The sequence below is a fragment of the Dreissena polymorpha genome, chromosome 4 (genome assembly GCF_020536995.1).
Source record: "Dreissena polymorpha isolate Duluth1 chromosome 4, UMN_Dpol_1.0, whole genome shotgun sequence".
Classification (NCBI taxonomy): Eukaryota; Metazoa; Mollusca; class Bivalvia; order Myida; family Dreissenidae; genus Dreissena; species Dreissena polymorpha.
In genome coordinates, this window is record NC_068358.1 from 36,856,795 (window position 1) to 36,883,108 (window position 26,314).

Here is a 26,314-nt window from a genome sequence, read left to right on the forward strand (position 1 = left end):
AAAAATACAATTGTGATGATACTGATTGTGTTCAATTAATAATTTATGTATATCCGATATGATATTGAATGATTTGTTTTTATTTTGCGTTATAGAAAATAAATACAATGGTCGTTTTATTGCAAGTTTCACAGTTTTTTTTCGGCATAGCTGTTTAACGTCACTTTTGACCTTATCTGACCTGTGTAAGTTTCCAATAAAATTCAAATAAAATTTCCCGCGGCTAGACACGAATGAATACACTTCATTTAATTCATTGGCTGATTTGAGTATACCACCAGAACATTGGACACATATCCGCGTCTTGGTAACACTGTTTTACGGCATGAAACAATTTTATCTCTAATGAAAAGGCTTAATAGAAAGAACAGTTTTACCATCAACTCTCGACATCAATACAGTTTGTGCGTGCACCTTTTATTTTCAGAGGATTGCCAGCGCAAGAGCATTTGTACTTAAAGGCTATGTTCTTATATTTAGTACTTACTTCCATATTCCTGTCATCATGTACAATTATAAAGAGCAGTGGAAGCGTGGCCTCACTTTAATGTATTGCATTTCAACCCGCGAGGTATCAAGGTCAGTTCGCGGCCAGTGTGTGTGAATGTCAGAGTTTATTTACAGGTCATCGCTGCGTCTTCACGACTACCTTATGTGCTGACCTGAGTTCGCGGCCAGTAAAATAATCGTTATATAATATAGACGCTATCCGTGAACTAGGTGACCTAGATTTTTCTTAAGACCAGAAATATGTTAAATGAAGATATTCAGCGATATAATTATGTTATGTCAATAATAGATTCTTAATGTGTTTTCAACAATACCATGATAAATATTATTTTTGATTAGTTTAACAAGAATTATTCCACCATATTGACTAATGTATTAAGCATGAGCGCGATGATTCTCGATACTGTTAATAATCGAATTAAATAGCAATGCCCGACAAACCACTGAAACAGGTTTGTTCGAAGAACGCGCCTATAAATATTTAAAATACCGGTATGTACGTATACTTCGCGTGTGGCCGGTTGACTCATATGTTTTAATTTCACTTCCATTCTTCTTTTGGTTTTCTGTTTTGTATCTATAGATTTATGACCAGCAATATGTAATAATGTAAAATAAGCTGCGAAAACTCCCGTACTGCGTGTGATGCAGCTAAGAACTGCACAGAACAAGATGCATTTGTGAAACACAATGTCCCCCTATATGATGTTTGACCTTGAAGGATGACCTTGACCTTGTGAAGGATGACCTTGACCTTGAACTTTCACCACTCAAAATGTGCAGCTCCATGAGATACACATGCATGTCAAATATCAAGTTGCTATCTTCAATATTGCAAAAGAATTCATAAAATAAGCGATTTGGGCCACATATATTTGACCTCTGACCTTGAAGGATGACCTTGACCTTGACCTTTCACCACTCAAAATGTGATGCTCCATGAGATGCACATGCATGCCAAATATGAAGTTGCTATCTTCAATATTGCAAAAGTATTTATAAAATAAGCGATTTGGGCCACATATATTTGACCTCTGACCTTGAAGGATGACCTTGACCTTGAACTTTCACCACTCAAAATGTGCAACTCCATGACGTACACATGCATGCCAAATATCAAGTTGTTATCTTCAATATTGCAAAAGTATTCATAAAATGAGCGATTTTGGCCATATATATTTGACCTCTGACCTTGAAGGATGACCTTGACCTTGACCTTTCACCACTCAAAATGTGCAGCTTTATGAGATACATATGCATGCCAAATATGAAGTTGCAATCTTCAATATAGCAAAAGTTATTGCAAAATGTTAAAGTTGGCGCAAACAGACCAACAGACCAACGGACCAACAGACCAACAGACAGACAGGGCAAAAACAATATGTCCCCCACTACTATAGTGTGGGACATAAAAAGACATTCGCTATCCTTGATCTCATTCATTGAACTCTTTACCGTTCACCAACTCCAACCACGATCAACGCCGTATATATTTTTTTTAAAGATATTTCTTGTTTATTTTATAAGCAAGAGTTACAAATTATCCTTCATATCTGCAAGGACTTAATTTGTGTTGCAGCGGTTATCTATTGAGATTGATTTAACACATGTATAATCGGGTTTACTAAATTAACATTTATACTTAAATTATATTTTCGTTTAATGATGAGTTGTACTCATAAAAGTATAACATAAATCGTGGACAGTAGTTCCAGCACACTAGATATACATAAATTCTCAAAGAAAAACCTCATCAAGTTAAGATCGTAATAAAACAGAATCGATATCCGAAATAATGACAATGTTAACATCGATAAAGATCACCACCAATCTTCAAGATGTGACAATCAATTGTGGTTCAAAGTCTTTGGTTTAGTAGTACGTATTCTTCCAGCAAGAATCCTCCGAAGTTCGAAGTTCCCATATTTCTTTATTTCTCACTAACATATATAATGTTGATGTTTGTACTGTCTGTAATGTATATAATATAAAGAAGTGAAACTCCAGCTGCTGGAGCAGTATTGAATTTTCATTAAAAACAATTAGTTGGTCCTTTATTTAAGGCAAGTGACCGATTGCCCAAACAGTACAAAACAGCACAATACAAACCAACATAAACACAAAATATGAATAAAGCTGGGGTCACCGCCTTGGAACGGTCAATGCAAAGCATTGGGGGTTTAAACCTGGTTATAGAGCGCTCAACCTCACACTTGGCCCAGCAATATTCATAATACATTTAAGTGTAAATAAAATTTAACGTCATAGCATTGTAACTCAAATTAAACAATAATAAAAGGGAATTAAAACGCATTCAATTTAATTACTATTTAATTACTCAATTGCATTGAAGATACAAGAGTAACAGAGTTACAACTTTTTGACGAACGATCAAATAAAACTATTAATAATTGTCAACTACATTCCTTCTTTATAGAAAAATATTTGAGAATATAGTATCATGGAGTTAATATCTCAGATAATCATCGCGCAAATACAGGAAGAAGCAGCAATAATGGGTGTAAAAATTCCATATTACATAGCTTGGTTGTTTATGTGACTGCTAAAATAAATAAAAATAAATCAAACAAGAAACGCCTATCAGAGAGAAAATATAAATAAAATGGAACGTTATAAACCCAATGACCTATGCATGTAGATTACAACTGGGAAAGTCGGTCGTATGACGTCACAAAAATCCATAATGACATAATGACGTGAACAAATTCCAGGGGCAGTCCTAAATAAAAATATTAATGGGGCTGTGCTACTAATAAAACAAGTTTAGGTGATTTAATATTAAGAAGCAAATGAATAAAAATGGTAATTCCATTAAAGCGACATTAATGGAATCAAACAGTATATAAGTGTTTTGACAACTGAAGACAGAAATGATTTGATGTACGATTTGAGTCCGAATGTAGTTTTCATGCAGATTTGTTCATACGACACAATGACAAAATTTTATTCAACAGTGAAAAATGCCTATAATGTAGTTTTCATGCAGATTTGTTCATACGACACAATGACACAATTTTATTCAACAGTGAAAAATGCCTATAATATCACTAATGATTCCAAATTTTAAGGGAAGAAAGATATAGTGAATCGAAAACCATCAAACACGTGTTTTTAAGTACATAAGCATCGTATCCTTTTGATAAAAACAAGTTAATTAAATTGAAAAGTTTAATATGAACATTTGGTTTAATATATTTTAATTTGCGGACACGCTTCAAAACATCTCCGTAAAATGATGGATGGGAGATTCCATTATTTAAATGCCATTTTAGAGAAACATTATATTTTGAAATTAAATCACCATACTTAGAGTAAAATATAGCAAATTTATTTCTTAGGTTATGATACAAAAAGCCTTGTATTAGCAATTTTTTAGTTAATATTAGACTACGATCATTAAAATCTTTAATACACGAACATGCTCTGGCATAACGTACCAACTGCGAAATGTAAATACCATAGGAAGGTCCTTTAGGGATGTTGCCATCTAGAAACCGAAAATTCACAATTTCAAAGTTAAGATCGTCCCGTTTGTCGTATAAACTAGTTTTGATCAAATTATTATTAATAGTTAAATATAAGTCTAAATACGCAGCGTCTGTATTGGATATACACGATCTATTTAAGACTAGTTCTTTTGGGTAGATTTTGTGAATATATTGTTCAAATAATGGATTATCTAAATTAAGTATGTCATCAATGTATCTACTAGTAAGGTTAAAACAATTAATCAAATCTACTTGCTTAAGTTTAGATAATTCTAACATAAATTCGCTTTCATAACAATATAAAAAAAGGTCAGCTATAAGTGGCGCACAATTAGTATCCATAGGAACGCCAATAATTTGTTTAAATATTTTACCATTAAATTCAACAAACAAGTTATCCAAAAGAAAAGTAAGTGCTGCACAAAAGTCAAGATCAGTCCATATGATGTAATTATCTAATATCTGATTAGTAAAAAAAGCTGTTTTAGTGTTTAAAGCTAGATACAAACACTTCTCTCTAGCAAAAGTTTTTTCAATCAAAGAAACAAGTTTGGATTTTTTTAAATCGTGAGGAAGCGTTGTATATAGTGTAGAAAAATCATAAGTACTTACCTGTGACACCTTATATTTTTTATTTTCATTTTTATCAATAACTTCTTAGGTGTTTTTTATTGACCAAAATAGGTTAATATTACTATTTTCATAAACTTTATTACAAAATTTAGCTATATGATATCTAATATCACTCAATGCAGATGTAAGATACACTGATAATTGTTTGGTGGCACAAGACACTGAATTAGCGATAAAACGACTTTTATATGGCGTCTTTTGTAATTTAGGTATCCAGTAAAGTGATGGCAATTTCTTGTCAGTAATATTGACTATTGCATTTAACTTTATGCATTGGGCAATATGGTCGGTAATAATTTCATTAGGTTGCTTATTGTACTCACAATATGATGTAGTTTGTGAAAGTTCTTGTGAAATAGTTTGAACATAAAATACTCGTCATATTATTATAACATTGTTAGCAGCCTTATCAGCAGGAACTAAGACGAATTTAGATTTTAAGTCTTCAAGCAATTTACAGAGATTTTGTTTATTAAATTTAGGTGAATGTGGTAGGGCCAAAGGATGTGTATCATAAAAACATATTTTATTCATGGCCATACTAAATATTTTTGTTTTCCAATCATTGAGTGCAGTAATTTCAGCATTTTCCTTCCTGCACCATTTAGTGCAATAATCATGTAAGGATGTTACGATATTCTTAATGCAGTCATCAAAATCAACAGGAATAGGCAGTCTGTACTAAGGGCCTCTGCGTAGCAAATTTCTAAGGTTTTATTTTGAATGTAATTAAGGTCCCCAGTAATAACATGTCCAACTGGACCATATATATATTTAGAACTAGAACAGTCACATAATGTAGGACAATTTCTTATTACATTTATATCTGTGGAAATAGATTTATAATTAAAAACGATACTTCTTACAGGTTTACTATGTTTGTAGCAAATAAGTGGTGATTCAGTATTGCGGAAATAAGGGGGAATCAACCGACGTACATTTTTATCATTGAATATTTTAGGAAGGTCAATTAAATCAAGACCTTTGTTACAAAACTCAATTTTGATACGGTTTCTAGTTTTGTTAAGTACATTTTCAATAAAAGGTTTAAGATAGTAGTCAGTGAAAGATTCAATATTACAAGCACATTCATATAGAGGGTCAGATTGAAGTAAAATAAGTTTACATTCCTTATCAATATGCGCCAACAAAGAAACAGAAATAGAGCAAAGTGCACTTAGTAATTTATGTTTACCCCCATTTTGTAATAATGTGTAGCAATCATTTAAAGAAAGCAGACGTTTAAATTTACGCCTTAAGTTACCATTTTTCCTAATGCCATGTGAACGTTTATTTCTTAGACGTTTACTAAACAGAGAAAATGAATTAATCGATTTATTTTTAGAAATTGTTCCAACATTTAGAATATTATCATTCAATCCAAGTGGGTAAGCTGATTGCAAACGTTTAATCCATTCAAATTCTGACATGCACCTTGCTTTTAATTGGCACTGATTTAAAGTACTATTATTAAAAATAAGTTGCTCCACAGGTTGAATTGAAATATTTGTTACGCTATGACCCGTTTTATTAAAGTGCTGGTAAATGAAGTTATAAAATTTATTGTTATTTTTAATTTTAAAAAAATGTTCCCTAAAACGTGTTTTAAGTGATCTACCCGTCTGCCCAACGTATTGCGCACCACAACAGGGTACATTTCAAGTAATAACATAAACCACATGCATAGAATTTCATGAGACATCGGATTTAATATTAACTGAAAATTTGCGGTTATTAACCGATGAAAGAATAAAAGAGGACATATTTAAAAACTTTCAACATAAACACTTCCTGGAGTTGCACTTATTTATTGTAGGATATCGATTACACGGAGCTAAATTACGCTGCGAACTAGAACCCAGCCGCATTGTACCTCTAATGAAAGATGTTCGAAGTAAACTTAATTTGACTGTTGGTTTAGAAAAAAGTAATTGTCTATAGTTTAACGGCAAATGAATACTACGTGTAATCGGAATTCTCAATGGTGAGAGAACAACTTTCGGTTTTTTTGTAATCAATCTGTCCATAGGTTATTTATTTGGCGAAACCACCAATCTTATAATCACATTAATACACATTGCCAAGTCAACATACATAAAAGAGTAAGAGGCAGCTTGTCAGATAATGGTCTGTAAAAATTCAGTATAACCTGCAGAACTCTCAATTGATGAACATACACGTTTACTTTATAAGTACAGAGAATGTATAAGAATCTAAGTATAAGAGAGGTCTTAAACAAGGTTTCTTAAAAAATAATAAAAACACAATACCGCCACCAGCCTCTGAAGGCTGAAAATATAACAACATCGAAGATATGTACGGGGATACACGCTACTGCATCCACGCAGCACACATCAAACTGTTGTGCAGTGCAATATAAAGAAGTGAAACTGTCTGTACTCCGCACTCCTTTGTCATATTTGTAGAAGAGCGAATAGTTCCGATATCATTACAGGCTTGTAAAATGGATCGTAGGAGACTTTTTCGGCCCCAAGCTTGTTTGGCACAATCCTAAAATTCAGGTCGATTAGGTACAAAGCCTATTCGGCCCCAAATCAACCAGGCTAGTTTTTTTTATTATGATTGATTAATGGATAATAAGCAAACAGCATTATCGTTTTAAAAAACTGTTACAAATTTGTGTAATTTTGTCGGTTTTTAATTGAATCGAGTGTCGGTTCGTTTGTTGAATATTGCTTTTGATTGAAGTTGGAAATGATGAGTATTTGCTTGACATGTTCACGCTTTTTTGTTTTATCGGTTGTTTCACAATTTTTAACGCAATTACAACACAAACGTATTAAATTGTAAATATTGTATTCCTCGGCATTACTAAAAATGTTGATATCTCTGTTATACTTAGATTGCTAGTTTTTCTATAATTAGGTTACTACTTCTTGTATCATGCTGTGATATTAGTATTAGGATGTGATATTAGATGTTAATAGTACATAATTTAAAAAGCAAACAGTGCCATTGTTATATAATGCTTGTGATTGAGAATAATCGAATTTGTGACAGAGGACGCGTGCATAATTTGTCAGAAGGCCGTTTGCTCTTTGCAGCATGGAATCACGTGTGACATCTGTGACAGATGGCTTGATTGAACAGGCAATACAGCTTAGTTTTATTCAAACTATATTGAATGTAATAATCAGAGTTTTGAGGGTCAATTTATTTTTCTATCTATAAGCTTGAAAACATTATAGCAGTAAAATCGATGACATGATTATATTTGACACTTTTTTCTGTCAGCGGATATCCCGATGTTCCCTATTTTAAATACAGATTATTTTGTATTACTAATCTTAAATCGAACTATGTTTGCTTATCCGATGAAAAACCACACACGTATTTAACAACCGGTTAATGTCATAGGTGCGGATGATAGACAATGGCTTCACTTGATTAATTGAATAATGAGGTCGGAGTAAAACACCTTCTGCTTAATGCATTAACGATGCATATCACATCAGGAACAAGTGTATGCTGTCAATCAGAACCAAAGTGTTACTTTAATTACTTATGAAAATATAAGAGTTTCGTTCATTGGTGTCAATTCATAAATTAATTATATACGGATTCCCTTATTGTTTATATTCTTTTATGGCGATATTCGCAAAGACATTGCAGGCATTTTCGATCGCTTGTTTATTGGTATTTTTGTGTTGCGCTCAGTTGCGCTTAAAATTATTAATAAAATAAGCGAATTAAAACACTAATGTAATATAAAATGTATGTCATTTTGTACAATGTTTGTGTGTGAGAGAACTGTTTGCTAAATATACATATATGTATATTGTAACGCCTCATTTCGACGAAGACATATCTGAAGCAAAAGAAAAAAGAAACATTTTTTAAATGGAATAAACATTACACTAGATGCTATAATACTGCAGTAAAACATATCCCATTATTATAAAGAGTATCGACCAACATATTTTTAACGATTTATACAAATCATACATGAGGCCGAAAAAAAACGTGTTGCTTGGGCCGAATAAGCCTGAAATTGAGGCCGACTGAGCCTGGTCGAAAAAACCTTGGTGTCGAAATGGAGTTCCAAATTATCATTATCTTGCACGGTGGTTCATACAATTTTTTAAGTTGTTCGCTGGCTAAGAGCAAGTATTGAACAAACTGAATACTATGCTGTATAATGCATGTTTTCAGTTGTTCACTTGAACAATTACGGTTAAGAGTAAATTTTGCAAACCAGTTTTGCTAATTACCCAAAACTTGATAACTGCCGCATCTTGCACTGAGAAATAATTCGCGGTGCTGTTTTAGTTCTTGAACTACAGTCATTTACAAATTGACAAATAATATGAATACCGTGTTAAAGGGATCTTTTAAAAGATTTTAGCATGTATCGAAGATTTCATTAAATGTTTTATATATTAATAAATGTAAACATTGGATCTAAACAAGACTCCAGTAAAACAACAAGAATAAAATTAAAGAAAAAAAGTAACCCTCAACTTAGCCCTAACCACTGACCCCTGTAGTAAAAGTCTATCGCTTAGACCACACTGCCATCCGTGCTCACGAAATGAGTCATGTATTTATAATTTATATAAGCTATCCTCGTAGTATCCCAAAATATAACGACAACAACAGAACTCTCCATATTATTCAATCGTTTCGCGTTGCAACGCTTTATAATTTTGTGGTTTTAAATCGTCAAAAGATGCATATAATGGATATTTTAGAGCATGGTAAATGTTCAGAATGTCTGTTTTCTCACAAATAGCATAACTACAACGAAAATGTTCGAATTTTAAACATTTTGTTTTAATTTTGTCAATTTACCAAAACGTGAAAAAGCCCTTTTAAATGAAATAATGTTGAAAGGATCGTACATATATAAGCTATTCGTGTCGCGGAAGAGTAAGTTTATGAATTATTAAAATAGTTTACTACGTGCTACGTCAGTCCAGTGGTATTTTTGCGCAGCACAGTGTATTCCAAATCTGAGGCTTTTAAAGGGGCCTTTTCACGGTTTGGCAAGTTTAACTATTTTAGAAGGGATGTTGTCATGGCCTGTAACTATTTTAGTTCCTAGTTTGTCTATTTGCTTAATAACGAATTCTTTGTTTACAGGTTTAAAATCGAATTTTACAGAAGAAGATATATTTTCTTCTATTTTAGTTATACAATGATGTGAGGAATCCATCTGAACTGCGTCATTACCAATGTTTTTCGCAACATGAACAAAGAAGTCATTACTATTTTCTCTTACCTCGGTTTTATCATTTACTAAATTGGCATTTTCATATGAAAAATAGCATGATTTAAAAACTAAAGATTTACAGTTGTTAAAATGACATCTAAAAATGATGGTTTTCCATTTACAGTAAAACATTAGGTTTGTTGACAATATAATCTTAATAAAAACTATCACAGTTATTCATAAGTGGTCTGTATTTTGCACTGTCCAGCATATCAAAGTTCAAATCGCCAAGGAAAAAGATGTTATCATATTTGCTCGTAATTTGGTCTATGGTCTTTTGGCACTGATCTTCGAAAACATTTTCTCTGTAGACAATTAAAAGTGAATTAAATTGGTGTCCACAAGTGGAACATAATGTCCTGTGATTGTAAGTAATATTAAATTAATACTTTCAAAGAGCGAACAACTGCGAAGCCTTCAGCGCTTTGATTTTTCAGAGTAAAGAGCGAGTGACCACCCTGACTAGTATCGGACGTTGTGAAAAATAATGAACGAACGACAACTCTTCATACGAAATTGCCATTCTATACATAGATGGTGACGTCACTACGTTATTGTCAGTAAGACCGGTGTGACACAATGCGAAATTGCCACATTCTATACATAGATGGGGACGTCACTACGTAAGACCGGTGTGTACACAAGGTTACAATACACTAAATGATCGCTTCTGAACTCTCTAAAAAAATATCATAGTTGACAGGAAGGCATGTTTTACACTTTTTACCATTATTCGGGTGTTATCTTGCGGAGATAATGGTAGGGCATGAATAGGTGTTCACTACTGAATCCCTGAAATATGATACACTTGAAGACTATAGTAAACCATTGCACTAGAAAAGGTTACATTCCACTAAGAAACGGCCGAAAAAAAAAGTTGCACAAACAGTCGATTTTGATTTTTGTCAAGTTCTTTCTTGCATTGTACATAACATATCTTTTTTATTGCATAAATCGATTCCGCTTAGAATGGCCTTTAAGAAAAGGAATGGTTATGGGGGTCTCTATGTGCAAAATGTTGCATTTATTTTCGCTCAAAGTTGTCGCTTTTACATTGAATTATATAGGGAAACTATTTGGTGTATTATGACCTAAACGCAAAACCAGGCCTAGTCACAAAGAAGCTGTATTTACAGAAAATCATCATTTGTTTTAGTGAGATATGATGCGTTTTGGCAAATTTCACGGAATAAATGCGTTTTTTTTCACGAATTTAAGGAGCATCGTGAGTTTTTAAGAAAAAAATACGTTTTCAGAGGAAAATAAGAAAAAAAATGTACAAAAACTCGTCTTGAGCATCTCAAATCGCAACAATTTGTGCTGAAAGAGCTCATGAACACGTTTTAATAGTTGTTTACTTCTTTTTCTACATAGCTTGTAACAATATTCCAGTATTTTTACCGATTGTAATTATTTAGGGTAATAGTTTTACGCCTGAACGCCCGTTATAAATCAAAGCTCCGAACGCGAAAGCCACATGGCTTATCAGGCGTTATAATAAAATGCATTTTCAAGCATTTCTACGTGAAAGATCGGTCTGAAAATTGGCATGCACATAGAAAATAGGTTTATAAGTATCGAGAAGTGCTTATTTTTCGCGATGTTAACAGTAAACGTTGTCTTATAGGTTACAATACACTAAATGATCGCTTCATGTAGGGCTGTACTCTCTAAAAAAATATCATAGTTGACAGGAACACAGGTGGTTAGCGTGTGGCTATGATATTAATTAGTGAAAACATCATTTTGAATGATAAATAATCATATTATAACGAAAAATTAACTTTTCTGAAAAAAAAAATATTTCACTATCAAATATATATATAACAAGGTATGCAACTCAAAATCAGCCCAAAACGGGGTGCATCGCTTTGAACAGCCATATCTTCATAAATTTTGCAGCGATTTTCACGATCTCGGTCTTATTCAACGCAGAAATGAATTTCCTTTCTGGAAATGTATATGTCTTGCAATATTTTTACAAATGCTGGGTCAACTTTTAAGAAATAACACGATACACAACACGCATGACCCAGTTGACAGTGATCATGCTGTCTTTAAGACTGAAATCTTCACGGAGTAAAGGGCAACTTCCCTACAAAGTTCATGTAGTTCGATACCATAATTCAATAAAACGTATGAAAAAACATTATTACCGTTCTTGTCGTTACATTCTGCATCAAGACTAACTGTCCAGCGCCGTTTGAAACCTTTGTTTACATACATTTCAACTAACTGACATTTTAAACATACGAGTGATTTCATTGGTCCAATGCGGAGGTGTGTCTTTACAACTGGAGATTTCATTCATAAAGAATACATGATCACTGTCAACTGGGTCATGCGTGTTGTGTATCGTAATATTTCTTAAAAGTTGACCCAGCATTTGTAAAAATATTGCAAGACATATACATTTCCAGAAAGGAAATTCATTTCTGCGTTGAATAAGACCGAGATCGTGAAAATCGCTGCACAATTGATGAAGATATGGCTGTTCAAAGCGATGCACCCCGTTTTGGGGTGATTTTGAGTTGCATACCTTGTTATATATATATTTGATAGTGAAATTTTTTTTTTCAGAAAAGTTAATTTTTCGTTATAATATGATTATTTATCATTCAAAATGATGTTTTCACTAATTAATATCATAGCCACACGCTAACCACCTGTGGACAGGAAGGCATGTTTACACTTTTTACCATTATTCAGGTGTTATCTTGCGGAGATAATGGTAGGGCATGAATAGGTGTTCACTACTGAATCCCTGAAATATGATACACTTGAAGACTATAGTAAACCATTGCACTAGAGAAGGTTACATTCCACTAAGAAACGGCCGAAAAAAAAGTTGCACAAACAGTCGATTTTGATTTGTGTCAAGTTCTTTCTTGCATTGTACATGACATATCTTTTTTATTGCATAAATCGATTCCGCTTAGAATGGCCTTTAAGAAAAGGTATGGTTATGGGGGTCTCTATGTGCAAAATGTTGCATTTATTTTCGCTCAAAGTTGTCGCTTTTACATTGAATTATATAGGGAAACTATTTGGTGTATTATGACCTAAACGCAAAACCAGGCCTAGTCACAAAGAAGCTGTATTTACAGAAAATCATCATTTGTTTTAGTGAGATATGATGCGTTTTGGCAAATTTCACGGAATAAATGCGTTTTTTTTTCACGAATTTAAGGAGCATCGTGAGTTTTTAAGAAAAAAATACGTTTTCAGAGGAAAATAAGAAAAAAAATGTACAAAAACTCGTCTTGAGCATCTCAAATCGCAACAATTTGTGCTGAAAGAGCTCATGAACACGTTTTAATAGTTGTTTACTTCTTTTTCTACATAGCTTGTAACAATATTCCAGTATTTTGACCGATTGTAATTATTTAGGGTAATAGTTTTACGCCTGAACGCCCGTTATAAATCAAAACTCCGAACGCGAAAGCCACATGGCTTATCAGGCGTTATAATAAAATGCATTTTCAAGCATTTCTACGTGAAAGATCGGTCTGAAAATTGGCATGCACATAGAAAATAGGTTTATAAGTATCGAGAAGTGCTTATTTTTCGCGATGTTAACAGTAAACGTTGTCTTATAGGTTACAATACACTAAATGATCGCTTCATGTAGGGCTGTACTCTCTAAAAAAAATCATAGTTGACAGGAAGGCATGTTTACACTTTTTACCATTATTCAGGTGTTATCTTGCGGAGATAATGGTAGGGCATGAATAGGTGTTCACTACTGAATCCCTGAAATATGATACACTTGAAGACTATAGCAAAGACCTATAGATAACAGATAACTGTTATATATAGGTCTTTGACTATAGTAAACCATTGCACTAGAAAAGGTTACATTCCACTAAGAAACGGCCGAAATAAAAAGTTGCAAAAACAGTCGATTTTGATTTGTGTCAAGTTCTTTCTTGCATTGTACATGACATATCTTTTTTATTGCATAAATCGATTCCGCTTAGAATGGCCTTTAAGAAAAGGTATGGTTATGGGGGTCTTATGTGCAAAATGTTGCATTTATTTTCGCTCAAAGTTGTCGCTTTTACATTGAATTATATAGGGAAACTATTTGGTGTATTATGACCTACACGTGAAGACTATAGAAAACCATTGCACTAGAAAAGGTTACATTCCACTAAGAAACGGCGGAAAAAAAAGTTACAAAAACAGTCAATTTTGATTTGTGTCAAGTTCTTTCTTGCATTGTACATGACATGTCTTTTTTATTGCATAAATCTATTCCGCTTAGAATGGCCTTTAAGAAAAGGTATGGTTATGGGGGTCTCTATGTGCACAATGTTGCATTTATTTTCGCTCAAAGTTGTCGCTTTTACATTTAATTATATAGGGAAACTATTTAGTGTATTATGACCACAATAACAAATTCTGCACTCTGGATCAGCAGACGATTTATTTCATAAATATCTTACGGAGGAATCCGAGATAGCCGATGTATCACGATTGCAAATTCTGCAGAGTCATTACGCCCGTCGATCTTCATTAGATAACGGAGGGTGGTTACAACACTTCAACAGTTAACAATATGGCACCGGTGCAAGTTCACGTTGAATATTGGTGAGTATGATTTCATATTAAACGGGTTTCTTTATTACATGTTTACTTAAGTACGCGCATACGGTAAATTATAGATATACACTGTCACTAGTTTATTGTTTTATTGAATATCATATTTGAATATGACGACAAGTGTTTCTTAAAAATATCATCTGATAATTACATAATGTGTTCTAATTTATGACATCAACACGATTACCGTGTATCGAGCGGTTAAGGAAAGAAGTACAAATATTCTAAATTAATGCAAACAACGCAGCATTAAACGACTTGCCTTTAAAGTGGCGTTTTCACAGATTTTGGAATGTTTTGAAGTTTGTCATAAAATGCTTTATATTGTTAAATATAAACATTGATATAAAAAGCTCCAGTAAAAAATCAAGAATAAAATTTAAAAAAAAGAAAAAAAGGTAACCCTCAGCAGGGCTCGAACTAGTCCAAATAATTAGACGTAAGCTACCCCGCTTACGTCTAAACGGCTACCGTCGTTTTCCTATAGCAAATTGAGTTCAACTTAAACTTCAGTTTTTCTCGTTAAATCTTTGCTAATGCATAAAATTATCATTAATTAGACATAAATATGAGCGATTACCTCTTAAATGTGTAAAAATTGTGCTTTTAAACCACTTATGTACATTTTTAAAAATAAACATACACAACACACGAAGTGTGTTTGTCGTTTATAGAATTACATTGAATTATCTTGAACGAAATTATTTTTTGAATAGGTAACACATAACCAATTGTTGTTGTACAACAAACCACATCACTTTTTAGCTCTCTGTACTTTTTAATTAAATGAAACCTATATGTGTGTGTTAAAACTATCAGTTGTATCACGGAGTGTATATTGATAGGAGATGATTCGAGTATTTGACCCTTACTGTATTAAATTCAATCTTATGCAAAAACTATTCATTCGATTTTATTGGTTTATACGTTATCTTGTTGCTTATTAATTCCTCTTTCAAAAAATATACGTTTTAGTATACTCCCGTTGTTATTAATGGATTTATAGCGAGATAAACACAAGAAATACACATTTTATGTTTTACCACCGCGCTTTTTTCCGTGTTGTGGCTATCGATCTTGTACAATTAGCATACAGCGAAGCGCCGAGGTTATACATTTTGATGTACCCACTCACGTCTTTTGTTGAATTATAGTTTCATTTCTCGGCCGATTTTGACAAATTATATATCATTAGAAAGCTTACGTTACTTAGTAAACAGATATATAAACATATATTAAGTTTTTCTTCTGATTTCGACAGCCCGGCGAGTTATAACTTTAACTTTTGCAAATATCATACCGTATTGGAGTTTTAGAATCTAGATTTACGGTTGACATGTTCGTACTTAATACCAATTTGTAGCGTTCTTCTGATTTCGACAGCCCGGCGAGTTATAACTTAAACTTTTGCAAATAATATACCGTTTTTGAGTTTTAGAATCTAGATTTACGGTTGACATGTTCGTACTTAATACCAATTTGTAGCGTTTATATTTGGAGTTCAGTTTTAAAAATTACATCTTGCTTAGGAGAATAGAATTGTGTATACGATAGAAAAAAAATTGTTTAAAAACGAAAGTAATGAAGGCGGAAGAAAGTAGCGCGCGTTCCTAACGCAATGAACTGATGCTACGGTCTTGGCAATTATGCTTTTGTTTAGAAACCGGCCATTGAATTTCCTTTGCCATGATTATTACATTTTTTATGGAATATATTGTGGTATTTTGTTCACGAAACATATCAATAAAGCTTATTATAAATAAATCTTAATAAATTAACGATTTCAGCTCTTGTTTATAACACAGAAAGGGTGATAAATATATGATGAAACAGCGTATATAGCGGATCCTCTCGATTTTATTCGGCTTTGCATGCATACTTGAAATAAAATGGGTGTCAAAAACATTCATCGTTTGCTGTTAATTATAAACGAGGGAATTATGTATAATTATATGAAATGTTATTTACCTTAAATTATCAATTTATTAAAGATTCTTGAAAATCACGGTCGGTGTTACGCAGGTCATTTCGTATTTTGACATCAGGGCATCATGTCCAACTATTCAAAATCAGATTTTTTTCACTGGGACGATGACGGCTTAGATTTAGACAGGCAGACAGATAGTTTATTCAGACTTATACAACAGTACATCGTCTTCAACTCAAATATATAAATTATTTTTAGACGAATTGTTAGGTGATTACACTTATAGCAGTGATGATTCTGAGAATGTTGCCATGTTTCTTATCCGTGTTATCTAGTCCATGGTTTGAGCATTTTTATCGCGGTGTTCAATAAAAGATATCTCAATAATCTTGTTTATTGATAGATCTGTGGTTTTATTGCCACTGTGTTCAGCACAAACCAATTATCTCTTTATGATCAGATACTGAGCCGACCAATACTAAATAACACTATGGTGTCATACGCCACAGCAGGGACCTATACTTGTGATCATGGAGTCTTAGTGCAAGACTTAAAAAAGTATGTTGATTCGCTTGCGGTTGTTAAAGCCAAAACGGGGCTTCCCAGCTGGCACAGCTGCTGATATTCGGATCTGAATACCTAAACTTATTCAGACCTTATTCTTAACCGTTGCGCGTTTTACGATATCGGATTTTAGGCGGGAATACAACTCAGTGAAACTATTCAATTTCTTATACAACATTAAGCATATTAACAGTTATTGAAATTAACAATATCAGCGACATCTTTTTAAAGACTAAACACCTTTTCAAGTATCGAATTTAACATGTCAATAAAATATATTAATACCAAAAAAGGTTTCATTTAATTTGTTCACATTAAACCTTTAAATGAAAGTGTCGCTTTAACTATTTTCCGTGTCTTATTAAGCCGCGAATCGTTTGCTAAAAACAGTTAACAAAAAGGGCTACACGTTCTAATTCTTAATGAATTACAGAAATAAGTATAACTTTATAAATAGCGTCCATAAACACACACGGCAAGATCAAAGTTTTAATGGAAAACTAATATGACATTCCACGTTAATTATTATTTTCGTCTAAATCGAATACTATATATAGAGAAACAATGTATTTATAACCGACCAATGAGGTAACATTATGCAACTTTCAATTTACACAGTGCTATATGGCAACAATATGGAATTTGAACAGTGGTAGTGTTTAAAGGTCTGGACTATCATTACTTGTAAGTTTGTATAAACATTTTTCTAATGCAATTAGTAAAATAATGTTTATATTTTATGTTTAATAATTTATTGCATGATTATTCTGTGCTGTTATATGAATTTGATGCCGTTAAAGCTTCCGACATGAATTCATGTCGGAACGATGCTATTGCAAAATAACGTTAAACGATATGAGGTCGATGTAAATCGACCTCATATTTATAGGAGTAGGCTCGAACCACTGACCCCTGGAGTCCTGGAGCACGGACTCGATATACACGCCGTGCCTTGAGTAAAAGTAGTCCATATAAACAAACTCCCAGAGCCTTTGATAATTTTTGTTATGGCAACTCTGTGAGTCCATATGCACGGAATCCGTGTGCTTCACCAACAGATGTCGTTAGAGACAAATTGAGGAAAATAATGAATAAACTTCATAAACATGTTAAATTTACCTGAATGGCAACCTATGGATGTTATGCTTTGCATGCACCCTATAAAAAAACCACGATGTTTCAACACACTTTTCTCGCTGACATTTTTAGCTCGACTATTGTATATAAAATTTATATAGTGGAGCTATCCTACTCACCCTGGCGTCTGCGTTACCATTAGCGTCTGCGTTACTGTTAGCGTGCAAATGTTAAAAGTTTTCGTACTACCTCAATTATTTTCTTTGTCCCTTGACATATTGCTTTCGTATTTTGCATACTTGTTTACCAACATGACCAATTTATAAACAAGAGCAGACAATTCTATCCAGCATTTAGTCATAATTATGGCCCTTTTCCTCTCAGAATATGCAGCAAATGTTAAAGTTTGCGTACTACGCCAACTATTTTCAATGTCCCTTGACATATTGCTTTCATATTTTGCATACTTGTTAACCATCATGACCCCAACCTATAAACAAGAGCAGACTACTGTATCAAGCATTTTGAAAGAATTATTGCCCCTTTTATACTTAGAATATGCTATTGATAAATCCTTGTTAAAGTTTGCGTACTACCCCAAATTATATTTCCTATATTCTTTGACATATTGCTTTCATATTTTGCATACTTGTTAAACATCATGACCCCAACCTATAAACAAAAGCAGACCACTGTATCAAGCATTATGACATAATTATGACCCCTTTTACACTTAGATAATTTAACATTTTGCTTAAATTGCCATAACTTCTTTATTTATGATCACATTTTATTATTACTTTGACAAAACAACACTTACCTGAATACCACAATGGATTCCACCCAAACAATACCCCATGCCCCTACCCAGAATCCCTCCCCCCCACCCCCCCCCCCATTAATTTTTTTAAACATCATCTAATAAATTACCACACCCCACATTATACCCCCCTCTCATCCCCAACCCCCCCTACCCCCCCCCCCACCCCCAATTTTTTTTTAAACATCATGTAATAAATTACCACACCCCACATCATACCCCCCTCTCACCCCCTACCCCCCCTACCCCCCCACCCCCCAAATTTTTGTTTTCCTTTTTTTTATTTTTGAAAGATTGTCTAATAAATTATTGAATATGAACAATTTCCCAATGATGGCTTACGTTATACTGTCAAGCACTCAAATAGTCGAGCGCGCTGTCCTCTGACAGCTCTTGTTATGTTTAAATTTGAAACAGTGTATTCTGTATCGAATACCACATCATTATCGACTTTATAGGCTGGATCACATAACCGGACATGCAAAATATTGGTGTACTCTGACCTAACCTATTATTGGGTCAATTTTCCAATATGGCGGATACAGCGTACAAAACATAAACTAAGTCAATAAAAATCAATTATTTCTTGCTTTAATGGTACCATTTGGATGAGTTTGTGGTTTAGACATGTAAACTTAAATAAGTTCTTGCAGTTTCAGTGTTCCTTACAGGGGTTTTTTTTACTAAGAAAGTGACACCGATATTCGGCGTCTTCCCCTACCAGAATTTTTCCCCTTAAAATACAATTTCCCCACCAACAATATCATTTTTCACCAAAATATAATATTTTCTCTCAAAGAAATGTTTTATTTTTCATTGGGGCATTCGACAATTATCCAATTTGCACCATGTACAACGAATTCGCGAGCTCTCTCTCCAGAAAAACACACAACATCTGGGAATCCCAGTTATTCTAAATATAGCTCTTAAATAACGTCATGTAAACTGGGCAACTAATCGTAATAATCTTGTGACTATTTTACTGGATACCGGTCTTGCGCGAGAAGGGTGTTTCGTCAATTAATTACCGGAAACCAGTCGAATTTTCATCCGGGCTATGTGCAAGCCGAGGTATAAACTAGTCCAAATAATTAGACGTAAGCTACCCCGCTTGTAAATCGACCTCATATTTATAGGAGTAAGGTATAAACGTGAAAACAGAAAAAAATGTCTTACAATTAGCGTTCTTACACAAACAAAATAAAACATTCGAACTCGGAAGATACTGAACGCATCGAGGCATTTTTTAAGAAAGAATCATCGAACACCGTTATAACCCAGCAGGATTCCGAGGTAATCAACATCGAACATTGTGAAAGTGAAAGTAGACAATCGGCAGCTGCCGCTCCTTTCCCTTCCAATACTGTAGCAAATCAAGATCATCAACCCATTCATCATGAAATTGAAATCACAAAATTGACATCGTCCCCCGGCCCCAGTACACAAATATAGTTGAAAACATTTCCCATTATTAGATCTACACCTGCAACTTTATTATGGACTTTGACTTTAATACCTGTTAAATGTGTTTAAGAACAAAAAGGACAGAGACAAGTCTCTTTTGATGAGTTATAGACATTGAAATGAACAGTTTTTATTTTTTCCCCTAATATCTCTCTTTCGCACTCTTTTTTTTCCCCTTTCACCCAGCGTCCAGCGTCTTCCCCTTTCTCTAAAAAAAAACCCTGCCTTAACCCTTGCATTGTTGATAACATTTTGCACCCATGGGCAAGAGAGAGCGCATTGCAACTCTCAGCAAAGCAAAGTTATAAAGCTGAGAGTTGAATTATTGCAACTAGAGTAAAAGTAGTACCCACTTAGACCACTCGGCCATCCTTCCGGATACAATATCTGATGTATTTTATACGTTATATAAGCATTCCTCGTAGTTTCACAGAATATTATGACAACAACAGAACTTTCCAAATTATTAATTTGTTTCGTGTGCAACGCTTTATAATTTTCGGGTTTTTAAATCGTCACAAAATGCATTTAATGGTTATTTTAGAGCATGGTAAATGTTCAGTATTACTGTTTCTTCACAGATATCATAACTAAAATGAACATTTGCGAATCTGAAACAACTTTTTCAATTTTGTCAATTTACCCAAACGTGAAAAGGCCCCTTTAAAGATTGAATTAGTTTGTCAAATCCATGTCAGAACTGTTTATTTACATCATCATGATCATGTTTATGACGCTAAGCCAATAATGCCATAGGTTTATAAACCTTATATAGATGTTTCGTGCCACTACTAGTTTGTGACACTGATATTTGCGTTTAAAGGGGGTAGGGGATAGGTGTGAATAATACCATATAGGTGTTAATCCAGTGATTTTTTTTAGCCCAAATGGGGAAAGTATCGGTACCATTCCAAGTGGGAAAATAAGCACGAAAAAAACTGAAATTGGGAAAATTCGCGGTGCTATATGTGTCTATATCTCATGTACCAATGCTTATGTACCATGTCTTGTATGTGTCCATTTGCATCTCTTGTGAGATTCAGTCCTGTGTTCTGTGTGCGTTTAGCCATGTATTGTGATGTTATACATCTTTTTTTTTACACTCAGAATGAGAGATATCAAATATATCAAATATACCAGATTTTATTGGTCAATGCTATAAACCCAGTAAATGTATTTGCAAATTGCTGACCATGCTTTCCTTTGCTCTGTCGAAAAGTACACTTCAGTTTGTTTAAGTCGACTATTTCTTCTACCAACTGAGTTTTTGATTATTTATATTTGCATTTATTTATTTTTATGAATTGTTAAATGAGGTTTCTACCTTTGTTTATGTTCTATTTCGTCATCTATTTCGGCAGTAAATGAGGGTAATTTCCTTCAATGTCATGTTCTATTTCTTATTGCATTGGTAAATGAGGTTACTACCCTCGAATCCGTTTCCTGTTCTATTTCATCCTCTATTTGAGAGGTAAATGAGGTTATGCCCATCATTTTTATGTTCTATTTCATTCTCTATTTCTGCAGTAAATGAGGTTACTTTACCCTTGGTTTCATGTTCTATTGATTAGTATCCAGTATTCCATCCTCTTATTTCAGCTGTAAATGAGGTTATGCCCTTCGTTTTCATCTTCTATTTCATCCTTTTTTTTAAAAGGCAAATGAGGTTACACCCTCAGTTTCATGTTTTATTTTATCCTCTATTTCAGCGGTAGATGAGGTTACGCCCCTTGGTGTCATGTTATATTTCAATCTCTATTTCAGCGGTAGATAAGGTTACGTCCCTCAGTTTTATGTTCTATTTCATCCTCTATTTAAGCTGTAGATGAGGTTACGCCCCTCAGTTTTATGTTCTATTTCATCCTCTATATCAGCGGTAGATGAGGTTATGCCCCTCAGTTTTATGTTCTATTTCATCCTCTATTTCAGCGGTAGATGAGGTTACGCCCCTTGGTCGTGTTATATTTCAATCTCTATTTCAGCGGTAGATAAGGTTACGTCCCTCAGTTTTATGTTTTATTTCATTCTCTATTTCAGCAGTAGTTGAGGTTACGCCCCTCAGTTTTATGTTCTATTTCATCCTCTATTTCAGCGGTAGATGAGGTTACGCCCCTTGGTCGTGTTATATTTCAATCTCTATTTCAGCGGTAGATAAGGTTACGTACCTCAGTTTTATGTTCTATTTCATTCTCTATTTCAGCGGTAGATGAGGTTACGCCCCTCAGTTTTATGTTCTATTTCATCCTCTATTTCAGCGGTAGATGAGGTTATGCCCCTCGGTTTCAGCAGCTGATGGAGGACATCCTCTCAGCCCTGCCTGAGACTGAGGTGAAGGGGGATGTTGGAAGATCAAGTAAGCATAAAAACTGGGCTTTAATAATGCATGTGTTTAAAGTTTCATATCAGATTAGCCTTTGCAGTCTGCACACGCTAATAAGGGAAATTTCTGCCTTCACTTGATATTTGTTTAGAAGACAACACCTTGTAACGAAAAACTTAGCTGAGGATACTTTATATTTTAAAGTACATTCAGGCATTGTCCCTTTAATAGACTTCCTCCAGGATATACTTGCTTTTGGAAAACCCCACTAATGTTTAGGTACAAACAAAGCTAACACATTTTAAATCTTTCAAAATCACATACAATGTCAATCTTTTATTTTATTTAAAATATAATATTTTATGTTTATATATGTAATGCATGATATATCATCCAATGGGATGATACCATACTGACCTTAAATTCCCTTTTGACTAAAGAGCAACCTGCCTTTTTCAAGTCCTAGCTAAAGCACTTTGTAAATTGTTTCTTATAATTAAAAAACTTATGACACACTATGTGAATGTGTTGCAGCTAGCTTTGAGGTCACCATAAATGGACATCTGATGTTTTCAAAACTGAAGACAAAAGGTTTTCCGATTTCGAAAGATGTAAGTTCAGAATTTTCTTTTTTTTAGCAATTTTTAGCTGGACTGGACATTCAATAGTTAAGGCTGTTCTACTTACTGATTTGTCTGCATCTGAGTCTGCATAATGCTCTGGTGAGGGTAAAAGTGCAAGAATGATTGGAATTATTGTTTCAACTACCTGTATTTCAGAAAATGTCCAACTTAGTCTGAAATAAATTCATAATTTTGTTGCACTCTATGTAAATTATTTCAGTAAGAGAGTTAATGATCAAATCATTACACATAAGTTCACAGCAAAATAGGTTTGGCCTGAATTTGAAAATATGGTAACAAGTGCGTTTTGTGCTTAAAGCTCATTTCCCTTTATTTTTAAGCTCACCTTAGCACAATGTGGTGAGCTTTTGTGATCGCCTTTTGTTTGTTGTCCGTTGTCCATCTTTTGTCATTAAGATTTACCTTGTTTAAAATCTAGGGGCCACATTTATTGTCTAATGGTCATGAAACTTGGTAACATGTGTCCCAATTATAGATATAATGGACGAGTTTGAAAATGGTTGCTTGTGGTTGAAAAACATGGGTGCCACGGGGCGTGGTAGTTTTGCTAGTGAGGATATTGTTTAGCCTAGATAAAACTCTAGAAGTAACATTTACTGTCCAATCTTTATGAAACTTAGTCAGAACGTAAGTTCTAATGATATCTTGGATGAGTATGAAAATGGTTCAGATTGTTGAAAAACATGGCCACCAGGGGGCGGGGCAGTTTTCCTTATATGGCTTAAGTGAAGTTAAGTTAAAACCTTGATAACACTAGAAGTCACATTTATTGTATTATTTGTATGAAACTTAGTCAGAACACTTGTTCTAATGAAGTATAGTAGAGTTGAAAAATTCTTTTTTTTTTAAACATGGCTGCGATGGGGTGGGGAAGATTTCCTTAAATTGCAGAAGTAAAAACTTATTGACACTATATTAGCCAAATTTGTTGACCAATCTAAATGATACTTTGTCAGAACATTCTTCCAATGTTATCTTGGCCGAGATTGAAACTGGGTCATGTGAGCTAAAAAACTAGGGCACTTGGTCAAATTAAGAAAACATGTTTATACTCTAGAAGTCAATTGTCTGGACCAATCTTCATGCATCAGCTTGCACTTTCTATGCCCCCACCCCCTGCAAAGAAGAGGGGATATATTGTTTGCTGGGTGTCAGTTGGTTGCTCGGTTGGTCTGTCGGTAGACCAGTTGATTTCAAACCAATAACTGGTAAACAGATTGATCAATTGGCTTGATACCTCCCATTTGCATTGGCCTTTGCCAGTTGATGACCTCTATTGAAATAAGGGGCACTAGGTCAAGGATCAAGGTCACTGTCACACAAATTAAAAGTTGTTTCCAGTCAATAACTTGTGAACAGATTGACAAATAGGCTTGATTCTTCCCATGTGCATAGGTCTTTGTCAGTAAATGACCCCAATTGAAATTGGTTTCACTTAGTCAGAGGTCAAGGTCACTGTCACACTAAGAGGGTAAATTGTTTCTGATCAATAAATTATGAATTGAGGGGCTGATTGGCTTATTGATTATGCATTTATCTTGAACAGTAGGTGGTCCCTATTGCAATTTGGGTCACTAGGTCACAGGTCACTGCCACATGAAATCATGTATGAATAATAATTCGTCAACAGATTTACCAATTGGCTTGATAATTCTCATGTGCATTGGCCTTAAACTGAAAAAGACTTATATTGGATTTGGGGTCACTAACTCAAAGGTCCAGGTCACTGACACACTAACATTGAAAATTGATTCTGATCAATAACTTGTCAACAAAATGACCTATTTGCTTAATACTTCACCTGTGCATTGACCTTTGACAGAAGATGATCCCTATTGAAATTTGGGTCACTTGTTCAAAGGTCAAGGTCATTGAAACATTAAGTGTTAAATTGGATTCCATTCGATATGTCATCATAGAATTGAGTGATGGGCCTCATACTTTGCAGATGCATTTACGTTCAACAGTAGATGATTCCTATCAAAATTTAGGTCAATGATCCTATCATCCAAGTCACTGTGACATTGACTGTGAAAATCATGTCCCATTGCATTGTCAACTCGTAACCCATTAACTATAAGGACGATTTAACAGACGTGCATAATTTTGTGTCAACTAAAAACTTATTTAAGTAGCACTTATATGTTAAAATTTACTCATAAGGTCTTTTTTTTTTGGAAAAATCCTGTGTCAAGGCCCTATTTTGAGGGGGGGGGGGGGCTGTTTCTGACTGGGAGGCTCTTGTTCAGAATAGTCTAGTTCCTATGGGTCTCAGGTGAGCCCATATGTTCTTATACGGCCTTAGTTACTCTCTAGACGTCACATTTTTAGTCCAGTCTTCATGAAACTGTCAGAAAATTCATTCTAATGATATCAGGGCTGAGTTCGAAATTGGTTCACTTTAGTTAAATAACATAGAGGCTGGGGTGTATGGCATTTTGAAATACATGGCTATAATGAAGCCTTGTTGATTTTCTAGAAGTAACATTAATGGTCAAATTAATTTAGGTCAGAACATTTTTCTATTGATAGCCCAGCTGATTTTGGACTTAGGTTATGGTTTGTCAAACAATATGGCTGCCAGGGGGTGGGGCATTTTTCCTAATTTGATAATCAAACTATTATATCATATTATTAAAATGGCTATAGATAAACCTTGTAAACACTCTAGAAGTCACATTATTAGTTCAATTTTCATGAAACTTGGTCAGAGCATTTGCTCTTATGATATCTGGGCTAAGTTCGAAAATGGTTTCAGTCTGTTGAAAATCATGGCCGTCAGGGGGCTGGGAATGTTTCCTTTCATGACTTTAGTAAAACCTTTTAAAGTCTCTAGTTCATATTTTGGCCAAGTAAGAAAACAGTGTCAGGAACATCTTAAAAAAATCTGAAACCAGTTCAATTTCATTAAGTCTCAGGTAACTAACTGTGGGCCTCTGGCAGGGGTGGCGAAATCTCATAAAACTATACTTGTCCACGGACAACAATTAAGAAATTTAACTTGTCCG

The 26,314-nt window shown here is 34.0% G+C and overlaps 1 protein-coding gene across 1 annotated transcript in view; it reads left to right on the forward strand.

Moving 5' to 3' along the window:
* The window catches only part of LOC127879391 (migration and invasion enhancer 1-like), a 115,029-nt gene that overhangs the window by 81,513 nt on the left and 7,202 nt on the right, over positions 1-26,314 (forward strand). The window contains exons 2-4 of the mRNA XM_052426175.1: positions 14,402-14,478; positions 22,598-22,695; positions 23,197-23,273. Of these exons, the coding sequence (XP_052282135.1) occupies positions 22,635-22,695; positions 23,197-23,273 (138 nt within the window). The 5' untranslated portion in view covers positions 14,402-14,478; positions 22,598-22,634. The remainder of the gene's footprint in view (positions 1-14,401; positions 14,479-22,597; positions 22,696-23,196; positions 23,274-26,314) is intronic.